Source organism: Vidua chalybeata, chromosome 4 (genome assembly GCF_026979565.1).
Source record: "Vidua chalybeata isolate OUT-0048 chromosome 4, bVidCha1 merged haplotype, whole genome shotgun sequence".
Lineage (NCBI taxonomy): Eukaryota > Metazoa > Chordata > Aves > Passeriformes > Viduidae > Vidua > Vidua chalybeata.
The window spans coordinates 26,699,978-26,723,281 of record NC_071533.1 but is presented as its reverse complement, the minus strand read 5'-3'; the positions used below and the strand labels follow the sequence as shown (position 1 = coordinate 26,723,281).

General features: G+C 44.1%; 1 protein-coding gene across 1 annotated transcript in view; it reads left to right on the top strand.

Moving 5' to 3' along the window:
- Positions 1–238: 238 nt before the first annotated feature.
- Positions 239–23,304, top strand: part of ELOVL6 (ELOVL fatty acid elongase 6) — a 74,399-nt gene continuing 51,333 nt past the window's right edge. The window contains exon 1 of the mRNA XM_053941100.1: positions 239–495. Coding sequence (XP_053797075.1) covers positions 407–495 — 89 coding nt within the window. The 5' untranslated portion in view covers positions 239–406. The remainder of the gene's footprint in view (positions 496–23,304) is intronic.

The window sequence follows — 23,304 nt, the reverse complement described above, 5'->3', positions numbered from 1 at the left end:
ACAGGGGTGGGGGCTTCCTATTTTTGTAGCTATTTTTGACAGCCTGTGGTGTGTGGGGGGGTTCCTCCCTGCCAAGATCGCAGCCCCAGCGCGGTCCACCGAGGAGCGCCAGGGCTGTGCGAGGGGCGGCGGGGGGCGGGTGTCCCGGGCGGCGGCGGCGGGCGGGCACTAAGACCGCGCCGCCCCCGGGCGCTGCGCGGCGGCCGCAGAAGAGGAGGAGACCGGCGGGCCCGGGAGGAGAGGCGCGGAGGGGAGCGGAGCTATGTTAAACCCGGGGTACCGCTGAGGCGGGGCGGGCCAGGCCAGAGGCGGGGGCTCTCCGGCGGCGGGCGCGCAGGGCCCCGGCTCCCGAGGCGGCGGCAGGCAGCATCTCGGCGCGGGGAGCGGCTCCGCAGCCACCGGGCCAATGAACATGTCAGTGTTGACTTTGCAGGAATACGAATTCGAGAAGCAGTTCAACGAGCATGCGGCCATCCAGTGGATGCAGGAAAACTGGTGAGTGCCGCGCTCGGGCCCCGCCGCCCGCCCGGAGCGGGGAGGTGCTGAGCCCATCCGGGTGCGCGGGTTGCGCCCGGCCGGCGCGGTGCGGCTCGGCTCGGCTTGCCTCGGCTCTGCGCCGCCGTGCACGGGCACACGGGCGCTGCCGCCGGGGCTACCTGCGCGCCCGGGCGGGGTCCAGCCCCCCGGGTTACACAAGGCCGGAGCATCCCGCCGCGGGCGCGGTGCGGTGCGCTGCGGGGCCCGAGCCCCGCCGCGCCCCGGCCCTCCGGCTGGCCCGGCAGCACAGAGCCGCACACGTGCCCCGGCTCTGCCCTCGGCCTTCCTTGCCTCCATCCTTGCCCGACCCTACCGCTCCCCGCGCTGCAGCCTCGTTCAAACAAGTTGCGCGTTTGCCCGCGCTCCCCGCGGAGCCCATTTGCCTTCCCCCTCCCCTCCCCCAGCTCGTATTAAACTTCGTTTGCAGCCATGCGGTTATTAACTTCGCCGACGTGTGCGTGCGGCCGGGGAGCCGGGGCGAGCCGAGCCGCGGCGGGACCGGGGCTGCGCATGGACCCGTCGGGGCTTCCCGGATCGCGGCGAGCCGGAGCCTGACGGCCCCGCAAAGGCACACACGCTCACAGCCTGGCCCGCCGAAGGGGAGTGGCTGTGCCGGGAGGCTGCTCTCTGCCAGGCACTGCCCGGGGGCATCCCTGGGCCTTGGCCGGTAGCAGGGAGACGAGGATGGAGAGAGCGCCCCAGCTGCCCTTCCCCCCTCCGCGGGGCCCTCTAAGCTGTCCTCGGGGCCGGGATCCCTCTCTCGATGACACTTGCCCACCATGCCCCAGCCCTTGTCCTGGCTTTGTCCATCTGCACGGGCCTTGTGTTCACAGTCTGCCCCTACTCACCTGTGCCTTGCTGGTGCACTGTCCCTGACCACCCTCTCCCAGTGCCCAGTCTTGCCCTTTCTGCTGTTCCTGTGGTCTCTCTCTCCAGCTAGCCCCCAGCTTTCACATTGCCTGCATGCCCTCCCGTGGCTGTGTGCCCTTTTGAGCTCCTGAGTGAAGACTTTCTCCATGCTACCCTCATGGGACAGTGGTAGTGTAGGACTGCCTCTGGGCCCAGGCTTTGGTGTCTACATTTGTACGGCAGAATGGTCCAGGATCCTAGGTGGATCTCAGCCAAGGATTTGCTAGAAGCCTTTAGTGATTTGTCTAGGGAATTTTAAGGGCAGTATAATTAAAATGACCATTTAAGTGCATGTATGTCTCCCTCTGTTCTGCAGGTGAGCTCATCACCTCTTGAAGGGTGCCTGGTGTCACTCATGTTTCAGGAGAAGGGAGACCACATAGATGTTCTTGGGCTGGGAGTATTGGATGCTTCCCATTCTGTCCATGTTCCAGGAGAAAATTGGCATCAGAATAGGATATGCTGCTGAAAGAGGATAGAGGGGGTGATACATGAGTATATATAATAATCAAATAACCCAGGAGAGATACAGTTTATTTTAAAGAACATGCCTAGCAACTAGCACTCCTGCATCTTCTTCTTGACTCTCCTGTGCTTCATGATGTGACCTTGGGAACATTACATAACCCCTCCTAGGCCTCAGTTTCCCCAGCAAAGAAAGACCAGGGGAGTGGGGCAAAGTAATGCTGAAATGTTCCTAAGAGGTGCTGTAATGACTTAAGTAATGTTTACCGCGTGCCTTGAAGATGTCAGGTACTGCATAAATACTGAGCAGTGTTATTGAAATCTCTCTGGCAGTTTCATGTGCTGCAGAGGTCGTCAGCTGGGATTCTGTAACGCTGGGCTCCCACTTGCCAGGTTCAGAGGAGGAGACTGTCGGCGTTACACTGCTGCTGTACAGCTAAAGAGGCACAGTCATACAGGTCCACATGCTTTTCAGTCTAGTTTCACCTTCTCTGAGGAAACTGATGAATTAATGTCTTTGATGATCTTCCTGTGCCCTGGGAATGTTTTTTTGAAATTAAGTAGAGCTGTGGCCTCTGAGGTATCTGCTGTGGCAGGCTTTTCCTAAAAATGCTATGAAGACTCTTCCAAGTTTCAGGTTAAATTGTGCATTTTTATCTTGAAGAAACACTCTTGCTTAATGAAACAGGTCCTGTTCAAGTGTTTGGGTTTTGCAGGGAGCTGAACTGGTAAAATATAGCAGCTTTTTTTACTTCCTATCAGGATGACTCAATAGATTTGTGTATGCAGACATCAATGGCAGAGTACATGGCTCCTGCACTTTGTAGGTGTAGCCTTAATGTACACATCCTTAACATAAAAGCCATCCAAGATGAAGTCGTCAAGTAGTAGTATGTAAGGATAAACATGTTCCTTCTCTCTTTGAGCAGGAAGACAGACTAGGGGGACTTGCTTAAGCAAAGATTGTGCCAGGATTTTATACTGTAATTGTTATTTAAATTAGGGTGTGATACTATTACAATGTCTAACATGAAGGTAAACAAATTCTATAGGTGTGGCATTTACTATTTTACCTCATCTCAGAACTATGTCTTGTTGCCTTACAACATGCACACACAAAATAAAGGCTGTAGGGTGTTAGGGTGCATGAATTGGCTCTAAGGAGTTGACTCTGACTTTTGGATTTTGAAATGTCTGACTAGGTTGTATATGAAGGTGTAGCCTAGTTTGAGGATGGATGTGAATCCTTTTACATATCCTTTAAGTTCTGAGCTGGTTAAAGCACCATCATGCCCTTTTAATTAAAACTGTGTAAGCCTAAAGCTGGAAAAGCTTGAACACAAAGCCTAGGGGTAGTGGCATACACCCCTAGGTACTGGTATGGTTGGTTGGGAAGGATCATGGTGCAAGGTCTGGTTCTGTTCAGCTGTGGCTTGCTCCTCTTTGCCTTGGTCCTTTGAGCCTGCTCCAAGCTTCATCACTCCCTGGGCATGTCCTCTGCTCTTACCAGCAGCTGGCACCCAGTCTTTTCTTTCCCATCCCAGGGCTTGTTTCCTTACTGCCATTTGCCCCTGAAAATCCCATCTGAGGGCATATTGGTCTAATGGCAGTGAATGAGCTCTTCCTTGCTTCATTCCAGATGTTCCTGCTTCACTATATGGAGGACCCCATCCTGAAACATGCATGGCACTGAGACCTCTTTAAAGCTTGGGCCTGGATTAGCAGTGCTGTAAAGATGGTGCTGTCTTTGAGGAGAAATGAATAGTCTGTTGCCTGATACTTATGAGGGGATGGGTTTCCTGCCTCCCAGGATGCCTGGTGCTATATTTATGCACACCTTTATGGTATAGCCCCCAGACTGCCTGGTTCTCCTTCAGGGAGGCAGGAGTGGCAGAGCAAGGTTGGAAACTGCAAAGATGGACCTGCAGTCTGCTGGTCTCTGATGATAAGAGCTGCCAATTAGTGGACTTCCCTAAAATAACAATGGCAGGATTTCAGGAGGTTAAAGAACAGCAGGTCCATTTACTCTCATGAAACTCCTTACACTTTATGTTGTGAAAAGCTGTTGTTGATACATGTTTAAGTATAGTGCCATCGAGTAGCTTTGTGTATAAAATACAGTATCACTTTAAGATACTGTCATGTTGTGCTCAAATCATGAGAGGTGTGATTTCAGTATGTTCAGGATTAAGTCAAATGTTTATTAAAATAATTGCTTAAAATGATTTCTCAAATCAAACTCTCTCAGCAGCCCCCCCAAACTTCTTCAAAGAGGGAAGTGATATGAAGTAAATAGTCTGCAAAGGATTTTTTTTTCTGTAAACTGCTGCGTGAGAATTAATGCAACTCTAATCCTTTATTTCTTATGGGTATGTATATTAATATTTGTGGAGAAAATTCACAAATGTTCTGCCAGACAGGCAGCAAAAAGTGTTGTAGCACTGAGATCCTGATTCCCAGCTGCCGCCAGTGAGGCAGCAAAAAGCTGGCCGGTGCTCAGGAAAGGCAAAGTGACAGAAATGCCTGGATGGAGTAATGACCACCAGAGTCCTTCTCCATCATGCTGCAGAGCACCAGGTTCAGGCATCAGCACGAAGTGACAGTCGTTCCTGTTATAATTGTCTGGCCAATAATAATTATCTTCAGATGTCTGCTGACGAGGGGCTCGCCAATGGGGAGGCAGGACGCCTGTGCTGACTGCGCTGAGATTATCTGGGAGAGCTGACGTCACACCAGGGCTTGCCTAAAATCACAGAAACTTTTCCTCTGCTGCTCCGCCGGCTGCTGCAGCGCTCCGGACATCCCTGCACCAGTCTGATGCCCCTCTGCCAGCTGCTGCCCTGCACAGGCTCTCCTCACTCCTCTCACTCTCATTCCTCTCCTGTTTTGCTTCCTAAAAAGCCAAGGTTTAACCCTTGACATGCTCTCAGGTAGTACTGGGAGGAGGACGAGCAGGATGAAAATGAAACTCGCTATTCCCTAAGTATGCTGTTGGGTTCTGCCGCAGAAACTGGCTAGTTTTGTTATTGTTACCTGAAGGAATGATTCAGTAAAGAGAGAGGGACTGCATAAGGACTGCTGGGAATTTTTTGGTTTTAAGGGGATCTGACAACTCAATTCTGAAATCAACTTAGTGGACCTTAGATGAGGATAACTGTTTATGTATTTGAAAGAAAACATCTGTGCAGGAAGTTATTTTTAACCTTTTGTTACCAAAACTTTTATGTGACAGAGGCAGAAAATGGAGCCATTGCTGGGAGAAATTTGTCCTTTGGTGCGATTTTTTTTCGAGTCAAAACTAGAGATAAATGTGGAAGGGCAGAGGGTCAGCTAATTTGGATTTGTAAATGCACTTGCCTTTTAATAATTCACACAAGCACCATTGTCCTAGACAGGTTTGTTTCCTAAATGCAGAACAAGCTCTCCTCATCCACTTAAGCTACACTTACCTCATGCAGAAATCAAGAGTGAGAGGCTGTGAGTGTATCTCTCCAGGCATATGTGCGTAGCAGCCAAAAACTGATGTAAATTACTCACCCCCACCCCCCTCCAAGCTCTTGCTAGATGCCAAGTGAAGGGTGTAGAGAGGGATGCTGCAGTCACCCTTTACTTTCCTCTGTGCTGCAGCAAGGACTCAAAGGGAAGATGTGAACTGGTTCTTTTCAACAGAGAGACTGTTTTACTTGAGCAGAATTCAGTTGGCCCAAAAATTTAGCCTACCTCCTCCACATGTCATTCTCCAGATGGGATTTTTCCTGCTCTCTTGTGCAAACTGGCCATAAAGCTGACAGGGCCACCAGTGCATGGCAGAGATTTCAAGGATCCCACTTTTTTGCCTTTCTTTCATCCTGCAGGCCTTTCTGAGCCAAAGACTGAGGCTTTGGAGGGTTTTAAACTCTTTGAAAATAAAAGGATGGAATCTATGAGGAATAACAGTAGATGTCCTTTCAGAGTTCAGGTGTTTTCTGTCTGTGTGGGTCTGGGGAAGAAAAATTTTTAAAATATGGTAGACACCAAAATGTCATCCTGAAGGTAAAAACATCAGTGTCTTCTTGATTCAGCCTACCACTGAAACATAGGCATTGGCCTTTTGTTTACTCTTGTTACTTTTGTTCCTAGAGTATGAATGTATCAGTCATCATGTTGCTTCCGTGATTTTAAACCTCTTGAGAGTGACGGCTTCTCTTCTACTTTGTGAAACACCACATACTTCTGAGAATACTGAGCTTATAGGAGTGGAGCAAGGAGTAATTTAGGAGCTTGCCATCATCTTCAGAAGTGAATATGACATTTGGGATCGTGGACATTCCAAAACACTTTTTGGAAAGCTTTGTTAAGAATTTAAGTGCTTTTTCTTTTAATGGAAAAGAGCAGAGATTAAAACACTATTTGTAACTGTAAATTCGTCTGAAATATAAAATTAATTTTTCACTGGCTTAGGCTATACCAACATGTGAGATGTTTGTGTAACCACATTACCTGTGTAAGCTACCCAGTAAATTTTTTCTTGCCAACAGTTTTGTCAGCCCACTTGGGCCTTACCCTGGGTTGGAATGGTAGGGTTTTGTCTTCAGCTGTGCTGCCCCATCATTGACCAAGGTGTCCCAGACTGCTGCTACTACAAGCCTTGCTGTTCCTGTGTGCATCCCAGCATCACGTCTCCTGGGGCTTCCTGGATTCACTGGGGAAGGCTGGCGCAGCCCCATGGGGAGCTCTGCAGGGGCAGCCAGGTTAACATTTCGCAAGCTGTCAACAGAGCAGGAAACAGTGAGGCTGTGGCTGCACCCAGGGTAATAGAAGGAGAAAATTGTATCAGTTTGTGTGCAAGGTTTGCAAATATTATGATTGCTTTCAGAGCCAAAGTAGCAATAGTACCTGATACTGCCCTTCACGGTGTGCCTTGTACTATGTGCTCTGTTGCAAACTGTCAGTTGCAATACTTATTGACTTTTGTGAGGACACAATTTTTATTTTTGCTGTGAATTTTGTTTACATACTAGGAGCAAGGTGGAAGGACTCCAAAACCAACATGACCTCAGTTTGCCTAGAGAAGGGACACAGGTCCCACAGAGCAGACATGCCATGAAATGATGGGCAGAGCTTGCATCTGCTGAGCAGTCTTTGACCTCCTGTGGGAAGAGTTGATATTCAGAGTGGGGAGGAAGAGGGGGAGATGCAAGTCAGTGGTTTAGCTCATGCCAGGGGAGTTGGGACCTTGCAGAGCACATTCAGTGGTTTATGGGGTGCATGGCATGCAGGAGAATGATATCTCTGAGGATGTAGGGAGCCTGATTTCAAACTGAAGGTAGCCATAGCCACTTTTTAAAATTTGGACATCAGTCAGGTGCCCATCATTTCTATGGAAATCAAGGACCTGTGTCATGTCTGAAAATTTCTCTTTGTGCCTTAGTTCCTCTGCTGTAAAATAGGGAACAGTTCCTTTCTGGGCGTATTCAAAGTTGGTTTTCTGCTGTGTCGCAAAGGTGATCCTGAGGTAGTAAGACCTGTATATACAGTGTAAGACCATTATGTTTTCTGTACTGTACAGAAAACATAGTGGTCTTACACTATTGCTGTGCACCTTTACACTTGTACTAGCAGCAAAGAATACTTCATTCTTGCCAAGAATGTGGGGCAAAGTTTGTCTCCTTGATTGTGGTAACCAAGGACTGAGAAGAGCTGCTGTAATATTAGAGGCAAGACAGTTTAGTGTTGGTGTCATGGAATTAAACTGCAAAAATCCAGACCATTTTTAATTGCAAATTTATGAAAGGAATTGTCCTTCAAATAGTCCAATAAAACTTCAGACATCAACATCTGATGATAACTTTTAAATATAATTTTTAAAATTTGTTGATAATTAGTTTCAGTATGTGAAGTCTGCAAACTGAGTAAAAAATGAATTGTATGTCATCCAGGTTGGAGCTCGTCAGATTGAATGTGTTGATTTTGATATCTGATGGCCTCAGCTACCCCTGGACATAAAACTTAAGGTCAGTCAAGAGTGTTATTAAGGCCAAATGTCTGCTCTATATGTCTTGAGCCATAAGTAATATAAATACATCTGGAAAGAGCAATCCCAGGGAGTGCCAATTAAGGGTAAGAAACAATGGGCCAAGTTAATTTTTGAAAAAAGAGGAGTCTTATCTTCTGACTAATAAAATTTCCTGGGTTTTAGTTTTTTTCTGAAAAAGAGTTTTTTCCTTTTTTAAAAAATTTATTTAGAGCCATTAAGAGCTACTTAAGATAGCAGTAAAATCCCCTAAGTATAAACACAAGTGGGATGCCAAAGTTGTTGCACTGTGCCATTCAGATAGTGGGTTTATTAACAAATGCTTAGAAAGTCTGTCTTTTTCCTTATGTGATTTTCCTTTTAGCTTTAATTTGGAATTTACCCTCTAGATCTCCTCATGTGATTCTTCGGAATGCGGGTCTTCTGTAAACAAAATTGGGAATTTTGTTGTTGCCAACATACATCATCTCCAGTAAGCTGAAAGCTGTGGCTTTTCTTCCTTTTTGTTCTCCCTGGAGGAGCTGGCTGTCCAGCTCCTTTTCCATGTCTTTGCAGGTCACAAGCAGAATAAATGTTAGTTATTAGCAGGAAATTATGTAGATACCTTGCATTTCAATTCCTTCTTGTTTCCTCACTCACCTTGGCTTGACAGCCAAGCAGAAAACTCCAAGCTGTTTTGTCCACCACATGGATGTCTAGATGCCCTTGTCTAACTCAAGTTTCACAAAGACTTTTGCTCTGCTGGCACATTAGCTCTGGGGCTGCCAGCTGCCCTGGACCCTGTTGCACCTCAGCCCCGGTCCCGGCTGTGGATAAGGATCCATCCTGTTCCATGCTCACGAGCATCCAGCCCAAACCCAGCCAAACCCGTGGGTGATTTCACTGCCTTTCCTAGGTAAAAGCAGGAGCTGTGCTAAGTGGAACTCCTGATGAGAGTGTGCAGCAGACATTTCAGACTCATGATGAAACATGTTGTTCAGCAGGTAGAATTATTTCAGGATGCATAATGTTGTCTTTGCATTATTTTGTGAGTGCATTTAGTTTTTCATAAAATATTGCTGTTGGCATTGTCTGAAATAAGATGCTGCCTAATTCAACCTTTGGTTTGACCTGGCTGCTCCTCTGTGCTTAAATATCCTATTTTGATCACATGCCTGATAAAGAAAATACTATTTTTGGTCACACGACAACTGTCTGGAAGTGACATTGCCTCTTGAAATGGCAGTGTACACAGACGATCAGATTATTTTATTACGCCATTATTTGTTGTTTTAGAACTCTGTAAATACTGTGGAGTTAAATACACTTTATTTAAAATCTTGCTTGGGAATCTCACACTAGGCAAGATTCCTTCTGGGCAAGGCACTGCCCATGGATTCAAATGAAAAACTCTTGTCTTGCTCCTTTGGGTTTAGTTTAAGACTAGTACCCCAAGCAGACAAAACTCACTATTTTTTAAAAGTTAGGTAAATTATTGCTTGGACTATGACAGCCAGATCTGTGCAGCTACATTGCCACTATCTCTGTGACCCAGTGGGGAGTTTTGCTTCTGTTCCATTGGAGAGAGAATGGCTCCAAACAGCCAAAAACCATGAAGAAAAGTAATGTTATAGCGCTGAAAGGAATCCTCAGTGTCCTTGCTCGCTAACTTCTAAAATCAGGACTGAAATGCATATTTTTCATTTTTAAGAAATTCACATAAGCTTTCCAGCATTTTCCAAGAGCTCCTCTCCTATATCAGTGCTTAGATCATGGACAAATTTCAAAATTTTGTTTGAAAGATAGGATCAATACCAGCTATTCCTATTGCAACACTTGGAGCCTGATTGTCTCAAGGCTGTTGTACCCAGGATGCTCACACTTGTTAGGAAATAAAGGAAAACATTCCTGGTTTTTGTGAGAGGTGGTCCTTTTGTAATGGTGCCCCTACATAAAGATGGTAGTTACAGTGGATGCACTTCCCAGATCCTTCCACATGTGACATCTTTTGATCCTGCTCGGGATGTTCACTCAGGATATTTTTATTACTGTCCGAGATTCTGGTATTTGATGATTACAGACAGTTTATATTACTGTTCAGTCAGTCAGGTCCTAGGAGAACCTTGCAGGCACTGGTGATGGCATTTGTCTGACCACAGATGCATGCTGTGTAAGATGTCTGAGTCATCAGGAAGTGGGCAACTGAGAGAAGTAAGTTTTGTTGTAAAAGCGCTCCCTCTCTTACCAAATGTAGAGACTCAGGGAACAAACTAGACCATCATTATTTCTCCTGATCCTTCTTCCTTCTTCTCCCTCATAATGCATTTTTTTCTTTTTTCAGGTACCTATTTGGTTTTTACTTTCTCCTACTCTTTTCTCATTCCTCTTTCATTTTCTGTATATCTTTTTTCCCCTTTAGGAGCAGTTAAGTCAGCAGCACAGGTGGCTGGGGAAGCCCTGGATGTTTCTGTAGAACACCCTCCATGGTGGGAAACCGGTGGCGCATATTTTGGTGTTGGGCTGGTGGAGCTGGGCAGCACAGGCCTGGCCTGGAGCTGTCTCTGGCTGAACAGAAAAAGCCCTGCATCAGGGTAGTCCCACTGCCATCTTCTGATAAAATCACTTGGTTTCTGGAATAAGGCAATAGTAACCAAGGAGGAGTGCTTGCTTGTACCTTTCCACAGCCCCATTGTATACTGATGTAAAAGGGCTCTCTCTTTTAAAAGCCACTTCCCAGTCACTAAGTGGAAAAATCCTAAAGTCAGTCCACGGTAAAACGGCAGTTGGCTTCAGTGTAAAAGATTTAGTTCCTAAACTTATGTGTGTTGGCTAAATGTAATGTAGCATCTGGTATGTAAAACAATTATGACAATTCACATATTTTGAAATGGTCATTACTGTAAATGGAATAATTAGAAAAGATGTTAGTAGAAAATGAAGAGAAAAGAAGTTGTGCCTACATTTAGAAAAAAATACACCAGGCTGATAATATGGGCAATCCGGAGATTAGAGAGAAATCGTAACTGGAAGAGCTACCACAGTTTTTTATTGTGGGGTGAACCAGCAGAGCCCCTTCCTCTGCTTTCTTTAGTGACATGCCATTGATAGAGAGGAAAATGGGACAAGGGTAACAAAACAGGATCTGTTCACATCTCTCATGTATCGGCATTAAAGCTGGGAATGCAGATTTTGACCTCAGGCTTTCCGTATGTTCTTGGCTTAGCAGTCCTTGTGACTTCAGCTCTTGGGGTGCCATGGAGCATTTTCCCATATGAATTCTGGTGGCTCCAGGGTAGGCATGCTAAGTGTGTAAGATACTGAGGATGGTCCTTTGATGTGCCTCAGTGAACTGTTGCAACTACTGTGAGCAGTTTTCATTGCTTCCAATAAAATTGCATATACGATTGAGGGACATTTTTGACCGACCACAGGTATCTTGCCTGTGCTTTTATGACTGTGGTCCAGCATTTTGTCTTTACAGGCTGTGTCCTGATGACCTTAGTTACAATCCATATTTATTGCTGGCAGAGTTAGACTCCTTTCCATTAAACTAGATAGTGTTGTATCTGTTTACAGGGGATACGAATTTGGCTTCAGACGTCTTTAACCCGCTTACCTTGTTTAAATTTTCAAGAATGAGTCTTGACTCGATGGAGTTTCAGGTAGTCTTGTGTTGTAAAATAGCTGTACATCTTGAAAGAGGGACACTTGTGTTCACTGTATTGCCATGAAGAGTTATGGTATTTTAAGATTCCATTTTCCCTTTGCTAAGATCAAGACAGAATCCCACAGTCACATTCCTGGTGAGTTAGTTGCTTTAATGACAGAAGGTTCTATAATGTAGCATTTCTAAGAACAGGAAGGATGCCTTGAAAGTGGTGGATCGGCACAGCCATGAGGGCTGCTCTGAGAGCTGCCTGAAGCTATTGCAGCTGGAAGTCTTACCAAATGAAAACGACCATTTCCACTGCCTTTCAGCAGAGGTCTCTCATCTTAGCTCCCAAGTCCTGTGTGACATTAGAAGAAAGCAAGACTTTGGTTCCCAAAACTTTGGAGAGTCTCCCATTGCATGTACAGACATAAACTTGGTACCATCATGCATTTTGCCTGGCTGCTGGATCAAATGCTCCCTCTTGAATGTCAACCAGTCTGTGAGGCAACAGGGACAGTGTCCCAGTCAGCCAGGTTGCGCAAGGGGATGATATCAGGGTGGGGTGCCTTGGGTTTGCTGGCAGTGGAGTAGCTTCCCAGGGCTGAACTTTGGCCCCATGCTGCACACGTGGAAGCACTGCCACAGCTGGGTAAACTGAGCTGCCTTTCATGGCTCCTTCTGGGACTGTGATCTCCTGTGGCAGAGTGGAAGGGACCAGCAGAGGCAGTAAAGTATCACACTGCTCCAGCTGCCTTGCCTGGAGGCTGCCTGTGTAGCTGTTCTGAAAGCAGTCCTGGAGGAAGCACAGCATGGAGGTGATGTGTCCTAGGTAGTACCCATGGTGGCATCTCTGCTCAGATGCTCATGTGCCCAAACGTTGCACCCATGCAGTCTGATTTGTTTCGTTATGGCTGCATGAGTGGGGGTAAGCACTCTTAGGTTGTGAACTGAACAAACATCCCTCTCTAACTGAATCCCATGGTCTGCTGTGATAATGCCCTGTGGTGTGGTTCCTAGACTATCCTGCTCGACCTGCTTCATTCAAAGAGTGGGTAAGGCACCCTTCTGGAGACCTAGAGACTGCCAAGGACCTTCATTATTTAAAACTGGGGCCTGGGATTCATCCAGGTCAGTGGGAGACATATCCATGATGGGAATGGGAAGAGGATGTAAATTTTTGTGGATGAGTAATGACATGACTCTACCATTACCTGTAGCTTTGGTGCAGACAGAAATCTGAGTGCTGCTGAAGTTGGACTAAGCCACCACCCCACTACAGGCTTCCTGCAAAAATACCAATGAAGAGTTTTAAATGCAGGATCTGGCTGTGAAGTAAATGGTTACATATGGGAGATCACTAGGAAGCATGAAGACTAAACTGAAAAGGGCTTGTTTCCCAGAGACAGGCTTAGATACAATCCTCTCTGTGCAAGTGCTCCTCCTCCAGCTCCTCCAAAACTACCCAGTGTTGAACGAGTTAATATGTGCAGTGGCTTAGGCTGTCTTCTGCTGTGCTGTGGGGTAGTGGCTATACACTGCAGAAAGCCTTACAGAACAGAAAGGGGAAAGATGTCGTTTTAAGTCAGGCTGTGTTGACTCATAGGAGACATTCTGAAGGTTATGGATATATGTTAAGCAGGTATTAAATAGCTCTTGCTTTATAAATATCATTTACAAAAGCAAGTATCCTTCAGGCACCAGAGTATATAAGCATGTGAGTTAATTAGAGCCTGCATTTTCAAAGTGGCAGAACAGAAGGATTTAGATCAGAAAAACTGCAAGTAAGTTTGCTGATGATGTGAAATCCAGTGACTTCTGTAAAACTTCCTGGCTTTGTGCCTTACTTTTTCTTCTCCCTCACTGCTTTCTGCAGCTGTGTCCCTTGGACTCTGTGCAGTGGGTTGTGATGTGTATAGCCCCAGAGAGGAGCAGTGCAGTCCCATTCCCCATGGCTGTTGCACAGGTTCAGTGCTGATGGGGACGTCTCAGCAGTACTCTGAAGAACTCAGTCACTTTTTTGCAGAGAAAGCAGGCTGGCAGGAGGAAGAGCCAAGCCACAGGCTAAACAGGCTCAGTGGAGCATTTCATGGCCTGCAAAGTGACCTGGCTAATCCTGGAAACCTGCAGCCTTTATCACGACACCTGATACAGCAGCACAGCCAGCCTCCTCTGCTTTACCAGATTTCCATGCTCACATCTCTGTCTTTCTAAACATGGCACAGATTTTTTTCCTTTCTCAGGCTTAAGGATGGAGGGAGGGTGGGGGCAATGGAAAAAATTTACATTAAAGCCTTCCCAAAACCAGTATGAAAATTTAGAGGTCCCCCTGCAAAAGGATGGGGGCCCTCACACCAGGATGGTCTTCCAGGTTATCAGGGATGTGACTTTGCAGCGTGAGCAGCCTGGTGGTGCATTCAGAAATGCTTGCCTGACTAACATATTGCTTACATTTGCTGACTCACTCTTGCACTGCCTTTTCTTTCTTGTTCCCTGGATGTGTTGATTTTTATCTCTGTTACTAGGGCTGTGTCCCAGACACTGTATAATTATCGTGTTTGTGTTTGGCTCCTGTGTCGGTGGGAGGTATTTACTTTTGGATACAAACGTTAATATCATTCACCCACAAGTGAATAACAGCAATGAAATACAGGGGTCTGAAGACCCCTGGAATGGGAAGGAGGGCAGGGACATTCTGCTTTTGGGCAGGGCCATCCTCAGCATCACTGTCTGGCATTTCACACCACTAGCTGCATTTGGTTTTGCTGTCTCTTCAAGCCCTGCTTGCCCAAACTGTTTTGGACAATGAATTTAAATTCAGAATCACAGAATATTCTGGGCTGGAATGGAACCACAAGAGTCATCAAGTCCAACTCTTCAGTGAATGGCCTATAGGCAGCTTTGTGTTTTCACCTGCAGGGGACTCTAACACAGGCAGCCTGTGTCTGAAAGCACTTTCTAAGTGGGAGCTGTACACGGGCATGGCTAAGAACCTCGGCAGAGCTTCTGGGTCCCTACTGTTCTGCTTTTCTAGGATAAGTATGGGTGATCAGAGGCCCTTCCCTGGTTGTAGCTTGCCCCTGAAATGGCTTCATCTGGCTGCTCTTCACCAGCTGTGCTGCAGCAGCCCTGCATCCTCACAGCCCAGCATGCTTTCCCACTTTGATCTCTTACCCAGTGCCATTAAGTGTCCTTGTCTCTTGCCACTTCAAAGAATGCCTGTTCTTGATATGCAGTGTCCATATGCTTCTGGAGGTACAGCTCATTTCTGACATGTCTTTTCAAATACTAGTGATCCTAAGTGATGATCCTAAAATATTTGAGGGTCCAGGTTAGTATGCAAGGACATTATGTCTTCAAGTTCTTTCCCTTTAAATCCCAGGCTCCTAAACTTTTTGTTTGAGTAGCACAGACGATTGCAACTATCTTGTCTTCTCAATGGCTTCTAATCAAGCCACTATTTATTTTTCTTGTCCAGTTTGTTTAGGTCTAGTTTGAAGCCCATGTCATTAAGTTGCCATCACATGATGCTCCTTTCTCTTGTTTTAATCAGATGATGTCCGGTGTATTCACAGTAGTCCTCATGCAAGGACACTGCATGGCCAATTACCAGGGAACTAATTAGCAGCTTCTTCCTCATGCTTCAAAGAGCATTATGTATGCATTCCCGTGAGATCATACCACACAGCATCACCTTGCAGCAGCATTGCTGTAAACAAAACATGCTGTTTCCTTCTGTGCCTTCTCCTTCCTGCTCACCACTTTTGTGTCAGTCTAGGTGCAGACAGACAGCGCTCTCCAACATCACCAAGAGGAATCCAGCTTCCATGGTGCCTTTGAAACCCTCCCTGAGTTGAAACTACAGCCTCTCTGTGTTGGTTCTGCACATCAGTAGCTGAACAGAACCAGGCTTCGGAGTGCCTGGACACTTTGAGGAGCTTTAGCCTGGACAGGGCTGCCTTTTTGTTTTTTCTTAGGCATGATTGTTTTTCTCAAGTTAAACAGTATTTATAGGATTTCTTATTGCAGGTTTCAGTATTCCAGATTCAGTGACATCAGTGATATTTAGCATTTGCAAACAGAAACTTCAGAAAAATCTTGGCATTTTTGACTGTGACTTTTGTAAGTGCTGGAGGGAGTTAAACACGCAGCTTCTCTGGTGTCTTCTGTTATCTCTTTATTCATAGTGGAAATGATTCTCAGCTTCTTGAATCAAGCTCTGAAAGCCCTCTAGGCATTTCAGTGGCAATGCTAAGGACTTGTGCCCAGCTTTACTCACTTTAGCATTTACATTTTTGTCATTGATTCTGAATACATAATGGACCAAGTATATATTCAAACAATATCAGAACAATGTGTGCTTGTACACATACTTTTGTATACTTGTTAATGCATTTTTCTCAATCCCTTTGACAGCAGAATGCGGGCTACAGTCTGCTTTCACTTGGAGGGGCATGCAGTACACCTGAAATCCACCCCAGTAGTAGAAATACAGCCCTACCATCTGCCATGGACTTACCCAGACTACACCAGAGTGGGATAAAGCTCTGGAACACCTGCAGTACATTGATGTTATCATTGTCTGGGGCAATAAAGTAGAAATTTTTGAAAAAGGGAAGAAAATTGTCCAAATCCTTCTGAAAGCCACTTGTTTTTACTGAGTCTCAAAAGCAGTGCTGGTACCTTGAACCCATATGATGAGAAATAAATGATGAGCAGAGCTTTTGTTTTACATTAAATTAGCCCATCTTCTCTATCCCAGCTTCCTCTGAATTTGTGTTATACTTACTGGCAAAGAGTACCTGGCATGACCTATTTCTAAGTCATATATTTAGATTTATTTTGCCCAAGTGAACAGAAGCCAGTTTCAGAACAGACAATAATATGAGGGCTTTAGTAAAGATGTCTTATCTATATCAGTTAGTGGTAGTACGTGTTCTGGTGAGGTCTGCTCTACTGAAATATTTCTTCATTTCTGTTGCCTAAGGTGAGCAGTAAACTTTTTCTTCAGTGTAACACACTCTTAAAGGACCAGGTGAGCAGTGGTGCTGGAACAGATGAACTCTTCTCCACCTCCAAACTGCAGCATCTGCTCCCAGTAATGTTTTATGTTCCTTTGGGCAGCTGGACGAAGAATTTCTGGGATGAAAAGCTGCTTCAATGCAGAGTTTAAAATGGAAACCAGGACTTTGCCACCCAGCTTTCAAATCCACACCCCCCCACCCCTCCCCGTAGGGACTTGAGGAGAAGGCTTTTTTGCCTTACCAGAGTACCCAGTAGCCTGGAAACCCTAAGTGTGCTCCTACCCTGATGGGCCTCTAAACTGCTGACTCTTCAGCTTTGTGCCATATACCTTCCCCAGCCCAAAGCTGGCCACTTGACTTTTTCTGTAAGATAAAGGAGGAGGTTTGCACCTCTGGAAGGAGATTTAGGCTGCAGGCAGAGTCAAGGAAATATCCATATATTAGTTATATGGATAGTTAGATCAGATTTTCCAGCTGTTTATTTTACAAGCCTGTTGCGACATCATAATGCAGTTAGAGGTTATTAAGTCCAAGTTGTTAATTTTAATGATTTTAATAGACCTGTAGCATTCCTGTTTAATCCAGTTCTACTTATTGGCATATGTTGTATGTTGATACTTTTTGAAGTGCCAGATTTGGCAGCTTTCTGAAAGAGTACCTGTATTTCCCAGATACTTGGATTAATTTCTTTCTGCTGCTGTTAACATAGACTTTGTAGCTGCATTGGGACTAAAATTTTAAGCCACCTGCAGAATGAAGCCTGATGCTGTTATAAGGAGCATCACTAGCTGATTTTGAAAATGTGTCTGCCAGGCAGAGGCATTGGGTAGAAGTCTGATTGAGAGAGAAAGAAAAAGATTTGGTTTGGTTCAAATGAGGCATAAAATATTGTACCAGCCAAGGAGGCCTAAGAAGCTGCCCAACAGACCATGCAACCTTGTTCACTGAAGTGAAGCCCAGCACAAGATGCTTTCAGCCCTCTTCAGTTTCCCTGGGAGAAACATCCAGCTGGCTATAGCACAACAGAATAAGTATCAACCACCACTTTTTTCTGTGATAGTTAAATGTCTTTTCTTTAGACTTAAAGTTTCAAAGTTTCTAGACTACATTAGCATTTAATCTGCCTTCTACTAGCTAGCAATTTCTATCCTGATTTGCAGTGATTAAAAAGTAATCTAGGTAGGATTTGGTGGTACTCCAGGATTCAGGCATTTTGATCTTTTAAGTCAGATTTTAACCTAAATGTACATTACATGTACACCTTATTTAAAAAAAAATAGAATCAGAGTTTCATTTTTAATGTAAGGACTATTGATGATTTTCTGATTTACTCAGAATTGTATACCTGTAGCCACACAATGAGAGAGTACTTTTCATTTGACTGGTGACATCTTTTGTGGCTGGTATCAGAAAAGTACAGAAGCGGTTTGTCTTTACCTGTGGCTGCTATGTTTTTGCTCTTGTGTTTCAGGCAGCAAACCCAGGCAAAGCTTTCACTAATGCCATAAGGACAAGTCTTTTCTATACCATGAGCAACTGTAAAAGAGTGCTAACTCAAAAAGAGAAGAGACTCGAGACCATATGAGTACTTGTTTCTCTTACAGAGATTATCCCAATGTGACTTTCCTAAATATTTTGTCAAGTTTTTCTGTCTCTTGTTTTCTTTAGCATACGTTGGCACTACATGTCTGCTGACTTTTTTGGATCAGCCTTCATTTTTTAATAACTTCAGGTAACGTGTGCAAATCCTGGAATTTATTTGACTGGTTTATGAGAAAATCCATTTCAGTGTTTGTTTAAATCTGCTTGAGTCTTAAGCGATGAGGATGTTGATACTCTACAGATGTGTTGCAGGTACGTGCACATGACAAATTTTGTTTAATTGCGACAAATTGCCAAGTGGGAGTGCTGATTGGGGTACATGACGTGGACCTGTTGGAGTGAGTCCAAATGAGGCCATGAAGATGATCAGAGGACTGGAACACCTCTCCTGTGAAAATGGGTTGAAAGAGTTTGATTTGTTCATCCTGGAGAATTGGAGTTTCTGGGGAGACCTTAGAGCAGCTTTCCAGTACCCAAAGAGGGGCTATAAGAGAGCTGGAGAGGGACAGTTTACAAATACACTCACATACGGTGATAGGAGAAGGGATAATGGCTTTAAACTGAGTGTAGATTTAGATGGGATATAAGGAAGAAATTCTTTACTGTGGGGAAGATGAGGCACTGGAACAGGTTGCCTGGAGAAGCTGTGGATGCTCCATCCCTGGAAGTGTTCGAGGTTGGAGGGGGCTTTGAGTAACATGGTCTAGTGGAACATGTCCCTGCCCACAGCCAAGGAGGTTGGAAATAGGTGATCTTTAAGGTCTCTTCCAACAAACCATGCTGTGGTTCTATGGTTTTCCATAAATACACCATAATTAGTATTAGTGTAAATTCTTCCTGGCTGTTTCTTAGATCATAAAGGGCTACACAGTGCTTTCACTGGTTAAATTCAGTGATTAAGCATGTATGAAGAAACCATCTAACATCTAACCAAAGCTGTAGGCTTTGGTTCCTGGTATCAGTGCTTTGTCCATACGACTTTCATGTCTTGCCTCTCACTTTTTCATGTTATGATCTGTTTAGCTTAAGATATCTTTTGATCTTTGGCTTGTAAGCAGAAGCAATAAACACTTCTGTAATGTGTCAAGGCTTTGTAGAGAGAGGAGTCTGTTGTGCCATTAGGTAACTGTCTAGTGAAATAGCTTATCCCAGTAGACACTGAAATGCATTTAAATGGTAATCCTATTTCTAACCCAGGTTAGGCAAATAACTGTATTTGGACTCTTCCTCATCCAGTAGGCTGCAGTCACACTAATGTCAGACATTGTTTTTATCACCTTAAATAGAAAATAGTGGCATCCTTGAGTAGCATCGTGCAATGTCGCAATTTTATGGTACTGCTCAAAAGCAAATGTAACGAGCATTGTTTTCGTTTTATTGTACCTGCAGTCACTGACACATGGGGATAACCCCTGTTTCCCTTTCACTATGCATGGTGTGTACTCTTGTGTTTTACATCTTTGCATTTTACTTGGTACCATCCTGGACTGTGGTCCTGCATTAGGTAGCACCCTTTCTCTCACTCTGGGAGCTGCTTCCAGTTCAGGGTGAAGATGCAGCAAATCTACATACAAAAAATGAAACATTCAGGCCCAGGTTTCAACTATATTGGAGTTTCTGAATATTGAAAATATTTGATTTACATTCTTACTACTTTTCTATAGTGAATGTGAGCTAGATCTAAAATTCCAACATGCTGTACATTTTTTAGTTCATAGAAGTTCATTTCATTGAATTCAGAGAAGATTTAAAACCTTTTAAGGTTACTTTTTTCAAGTGAAATATAGAACAATCCTGTTACTGTTCTTTTGTATATAATTCTGTTCTGTGACTTCTTCGGTTATGTACAGTATGTACAGTACATTTTTGGTATTACTTGGGTAACACCCCTAAGTCTGATAAGAGGCTAATTTAGAAGACATAATTCTTAAACTTCTGTCATTTTAGCAATGTGGTCTGGAATATATTAACAGAGTTTTCAGCATTATAAATTTGTCATCTTCTGCAAGTAGATTTGTAAGTCAGAACCAAGTTCTAAGTCAGTAAGTAAGAAATAAAGTATCAAGTACAGAGTTCCAGAATCAAAAAGCACAAAGGTTCAAGAAAAAAAAAAAAAAAGAAAGAAAAAAAAAAGAAAAAAGCACAGGCTTTAATAAGATGTAATATTCTTACCTTGCAGAAAAAGTTCTCTAGAGAAAGATCACTGTTGTCTTTAGGTTATTATCTAGAGTCATATGTTTTTCTACTAACAGCTAATCTCTAATGCAAGTGCTGTTCAAATATAAAATAATTTTCCTTGAGACACAAAGGCTCTCTTATTTAGTGTTTCTAGTTTTTGCTTTTCACAGGGGGGGCCATAATAACTGTCCTACTATACAACAGACGTAGCAGACCAAATACAGGCAGAGCAGTGTTTTGCCAATTTTCCAGTAGATCAAATATGGCAAAATCAGGTAGTCAAATTTCTGACAGCATTGCAACTTCAACATGTGATGCGTGGGAATCTGGATGTTCTGCACAGGACTTCACATTGGAGTTAACTATGGAGACAGACTCTGTATTTAAATGGTGATCTTTCAGAAGGTGATAAAATAATATCTTAACATTTACGTAAGCTATTCCTCAGTAACAAAAGGGGATGCAGGACCCTGCACAGGTTGGTGTGACTAGACTAGAGTGTCCAATACAGAATGACAATAATGCTGTTCCTTTACTACCTGTTATCAGTAGAAGAATGGTGGACAGCCCAAGCTGCAAACTCATGTAGACACTGCATGCTCTTTCCCCATTCCCATGCTTGCAGAACTGTGCAGAGATCCATCTGTTCTTCTCTGCACTTCAGTGTCTATGTGGGGAGAGAAAAATCACAGGTTTGCAATGTTTTTAGGCTCAGTTACAGTCTTCACAGAAGGCAAGTTTTGAAGTCATTTTAGAAGATCATAATGAATGAATCAGCTAGCCATGTACTTTTCAGTTGTTAGAATGATTACATAATTCTATATTAGATTTAGTTCAATTCAGTGTAGTTTAGGCAGTTAAAATAGCAGGGAAATAAGCAGTAGGACTGGAGAATTAGTTCAGGGGAAAAAACCTGGTCAGCATCTCAAAGGCTTAAAAAATTAGCTTATTTGCAAAGAGCTTCAAGCTGCCATTTCCTGTAAGGCCGAAAGAAATTTGCTGTATTCTGTCTTTGGATCACTCCTTATGGCTCCAAAGTGTAAAGGTGGCTAAAATTAATTTTTTTTTTTAATGTGGAAAAGGTCTATGTACTTTTTAACCTCTTCTTTCAGTCCAGGGTGGAGAGAATTAGGAAAAGAAGTAGAGAGCAACCTATGAAGCATGGTCTGGACCTTTCTTTGCAGACCTGATTAACCTGGGGAGCTCTCAGCAATTATGGGGTTTGTCTTTATAGGGTCTCTTCAGTGCTGGGCTATGTAAACAGGAAACAATTGGAGAAGAAATGCTGTGCTCTGTTTCCATTGCATTTCCTGTGCAACACTGTGGGCTGAGCCATTTGGGAATTTCCCTTTAATTGCAGCCTTGGTTGTGAGAGGTGTGTTGATTGAGCTTCAACAAGACCCAAGTTCTGAGTCCCAGACTTCATCCACAATAAATCTGGGCAGTGCTACAGGCTGGGGGGAAAGAGAGGTTGGAAAGTGGCCCCCTGGAAAATGACCTGGAGATCCTAGTCAACAGCCAGCTGAACATGAGGCAGCATGTGCCCAGTGGCCAAGAAGGCCAGTGGCATCCTGGCTTGTATCAGCAATAGTGTGGCCAGTGGGACCAGGGCGGTGGTGAGGTCCTCAAGTGCTGTGTCCGGTTCTGGACCCCTCACTACAAGAAAGGCATTAAGGTGCTAGAGTGAGTCCAGAGAAAGATGATGGAGCTGGTGAAGGGTCTGGAGAGTTAAATCCTATGAGGAGTGACCGAGGGAGCTGAAATTACTTAGCCTGGAGAAAAGAAGGCTCAGGGGGACCTTATCACTCTTTTGTACAATTACCTAAATGGAGGGTACAGCCTCATGGGGGTTGACCTCTTCTCCCAGGTAACAAGTGACAGGACAAGAGGTCCTTCATGCCATGGTCTAGTTGACATGGTGGTGTTCCAAGGTTCATGATCCCAGAGGTTTTTCCCAACCTAACTGATTCTGTGGTGGATTTTACCTCACACACCTGCCTACACACACACCTGCTTGGAAGTGATTAGGGCAAATTGCCATGTGTAATGAATGGTGTTTCAGCTCAGTTTGCTGTCTAAAAAAACTGAGGGCTGAATTCAGTCCTCAGTTATGCAAGATGAGTTGCAGAGAAATTGTGACCCTCTTGCCAGCCGTGGGAGGAGGACAGTATGGTATGTGCTGGATTATTCATCTGGATTATCCAGAAGATATAGCTGTGCTGTAGGGGTGGAAGCATGCATACATATAAACTTTTGAAGGGCAATTTTAATGGAAAAACTATGAAATGACACAGCATGGGGATTACTGCCAAAAAATGCTTTAAGCCACAGAAAGGTAAATAAAAAATAAATTCTTGGTCAAATTTAAAAGAAAGTCTTTTATGTTGGTTTGTTTGTTTGGCTGGCTGATGATACATGCAGTCTTTGGTAAGATGATTTTTCTTGGTGTGATTGAGATGTGTATGTAAAGATCACTGTTTGGATTAGAAGTTTCTGTGTGAAATGCCATTTGGCTTCTGCTCCCTAAATTTTCATTAAAAAGCATTTTAGGATAATCCAACATGAAATATGAGATTGGATTGATAATATATCCATAGCTATAGAAAAGAATACCTTTTCAATCTATGCACATGACGCAGAATTACTCTTTTTACGTAGATGTATTTGGAGGGATGGTATTTAAATTACAGCCTAGAATAATTACAGGAAAACAAACAATTTCATTCATGCATCTGATGTTTTAGAAGTTCAGTTTCTTAAATCTATTTGCTGAATAAATGTCACCTTGCTGGAACTTGCACAACTGGGTGATGTGTTCACTTGCACAATCCAGAGCAATTCAAACAAAGCAAGAGGACAAAGATAAACTTGGTTTTGTAATGATAATGCCAAAGGCCTTTATTTCTGTGCAATTAAAATTTCACCTCAAAATTGCGTAGTGAGTTGTT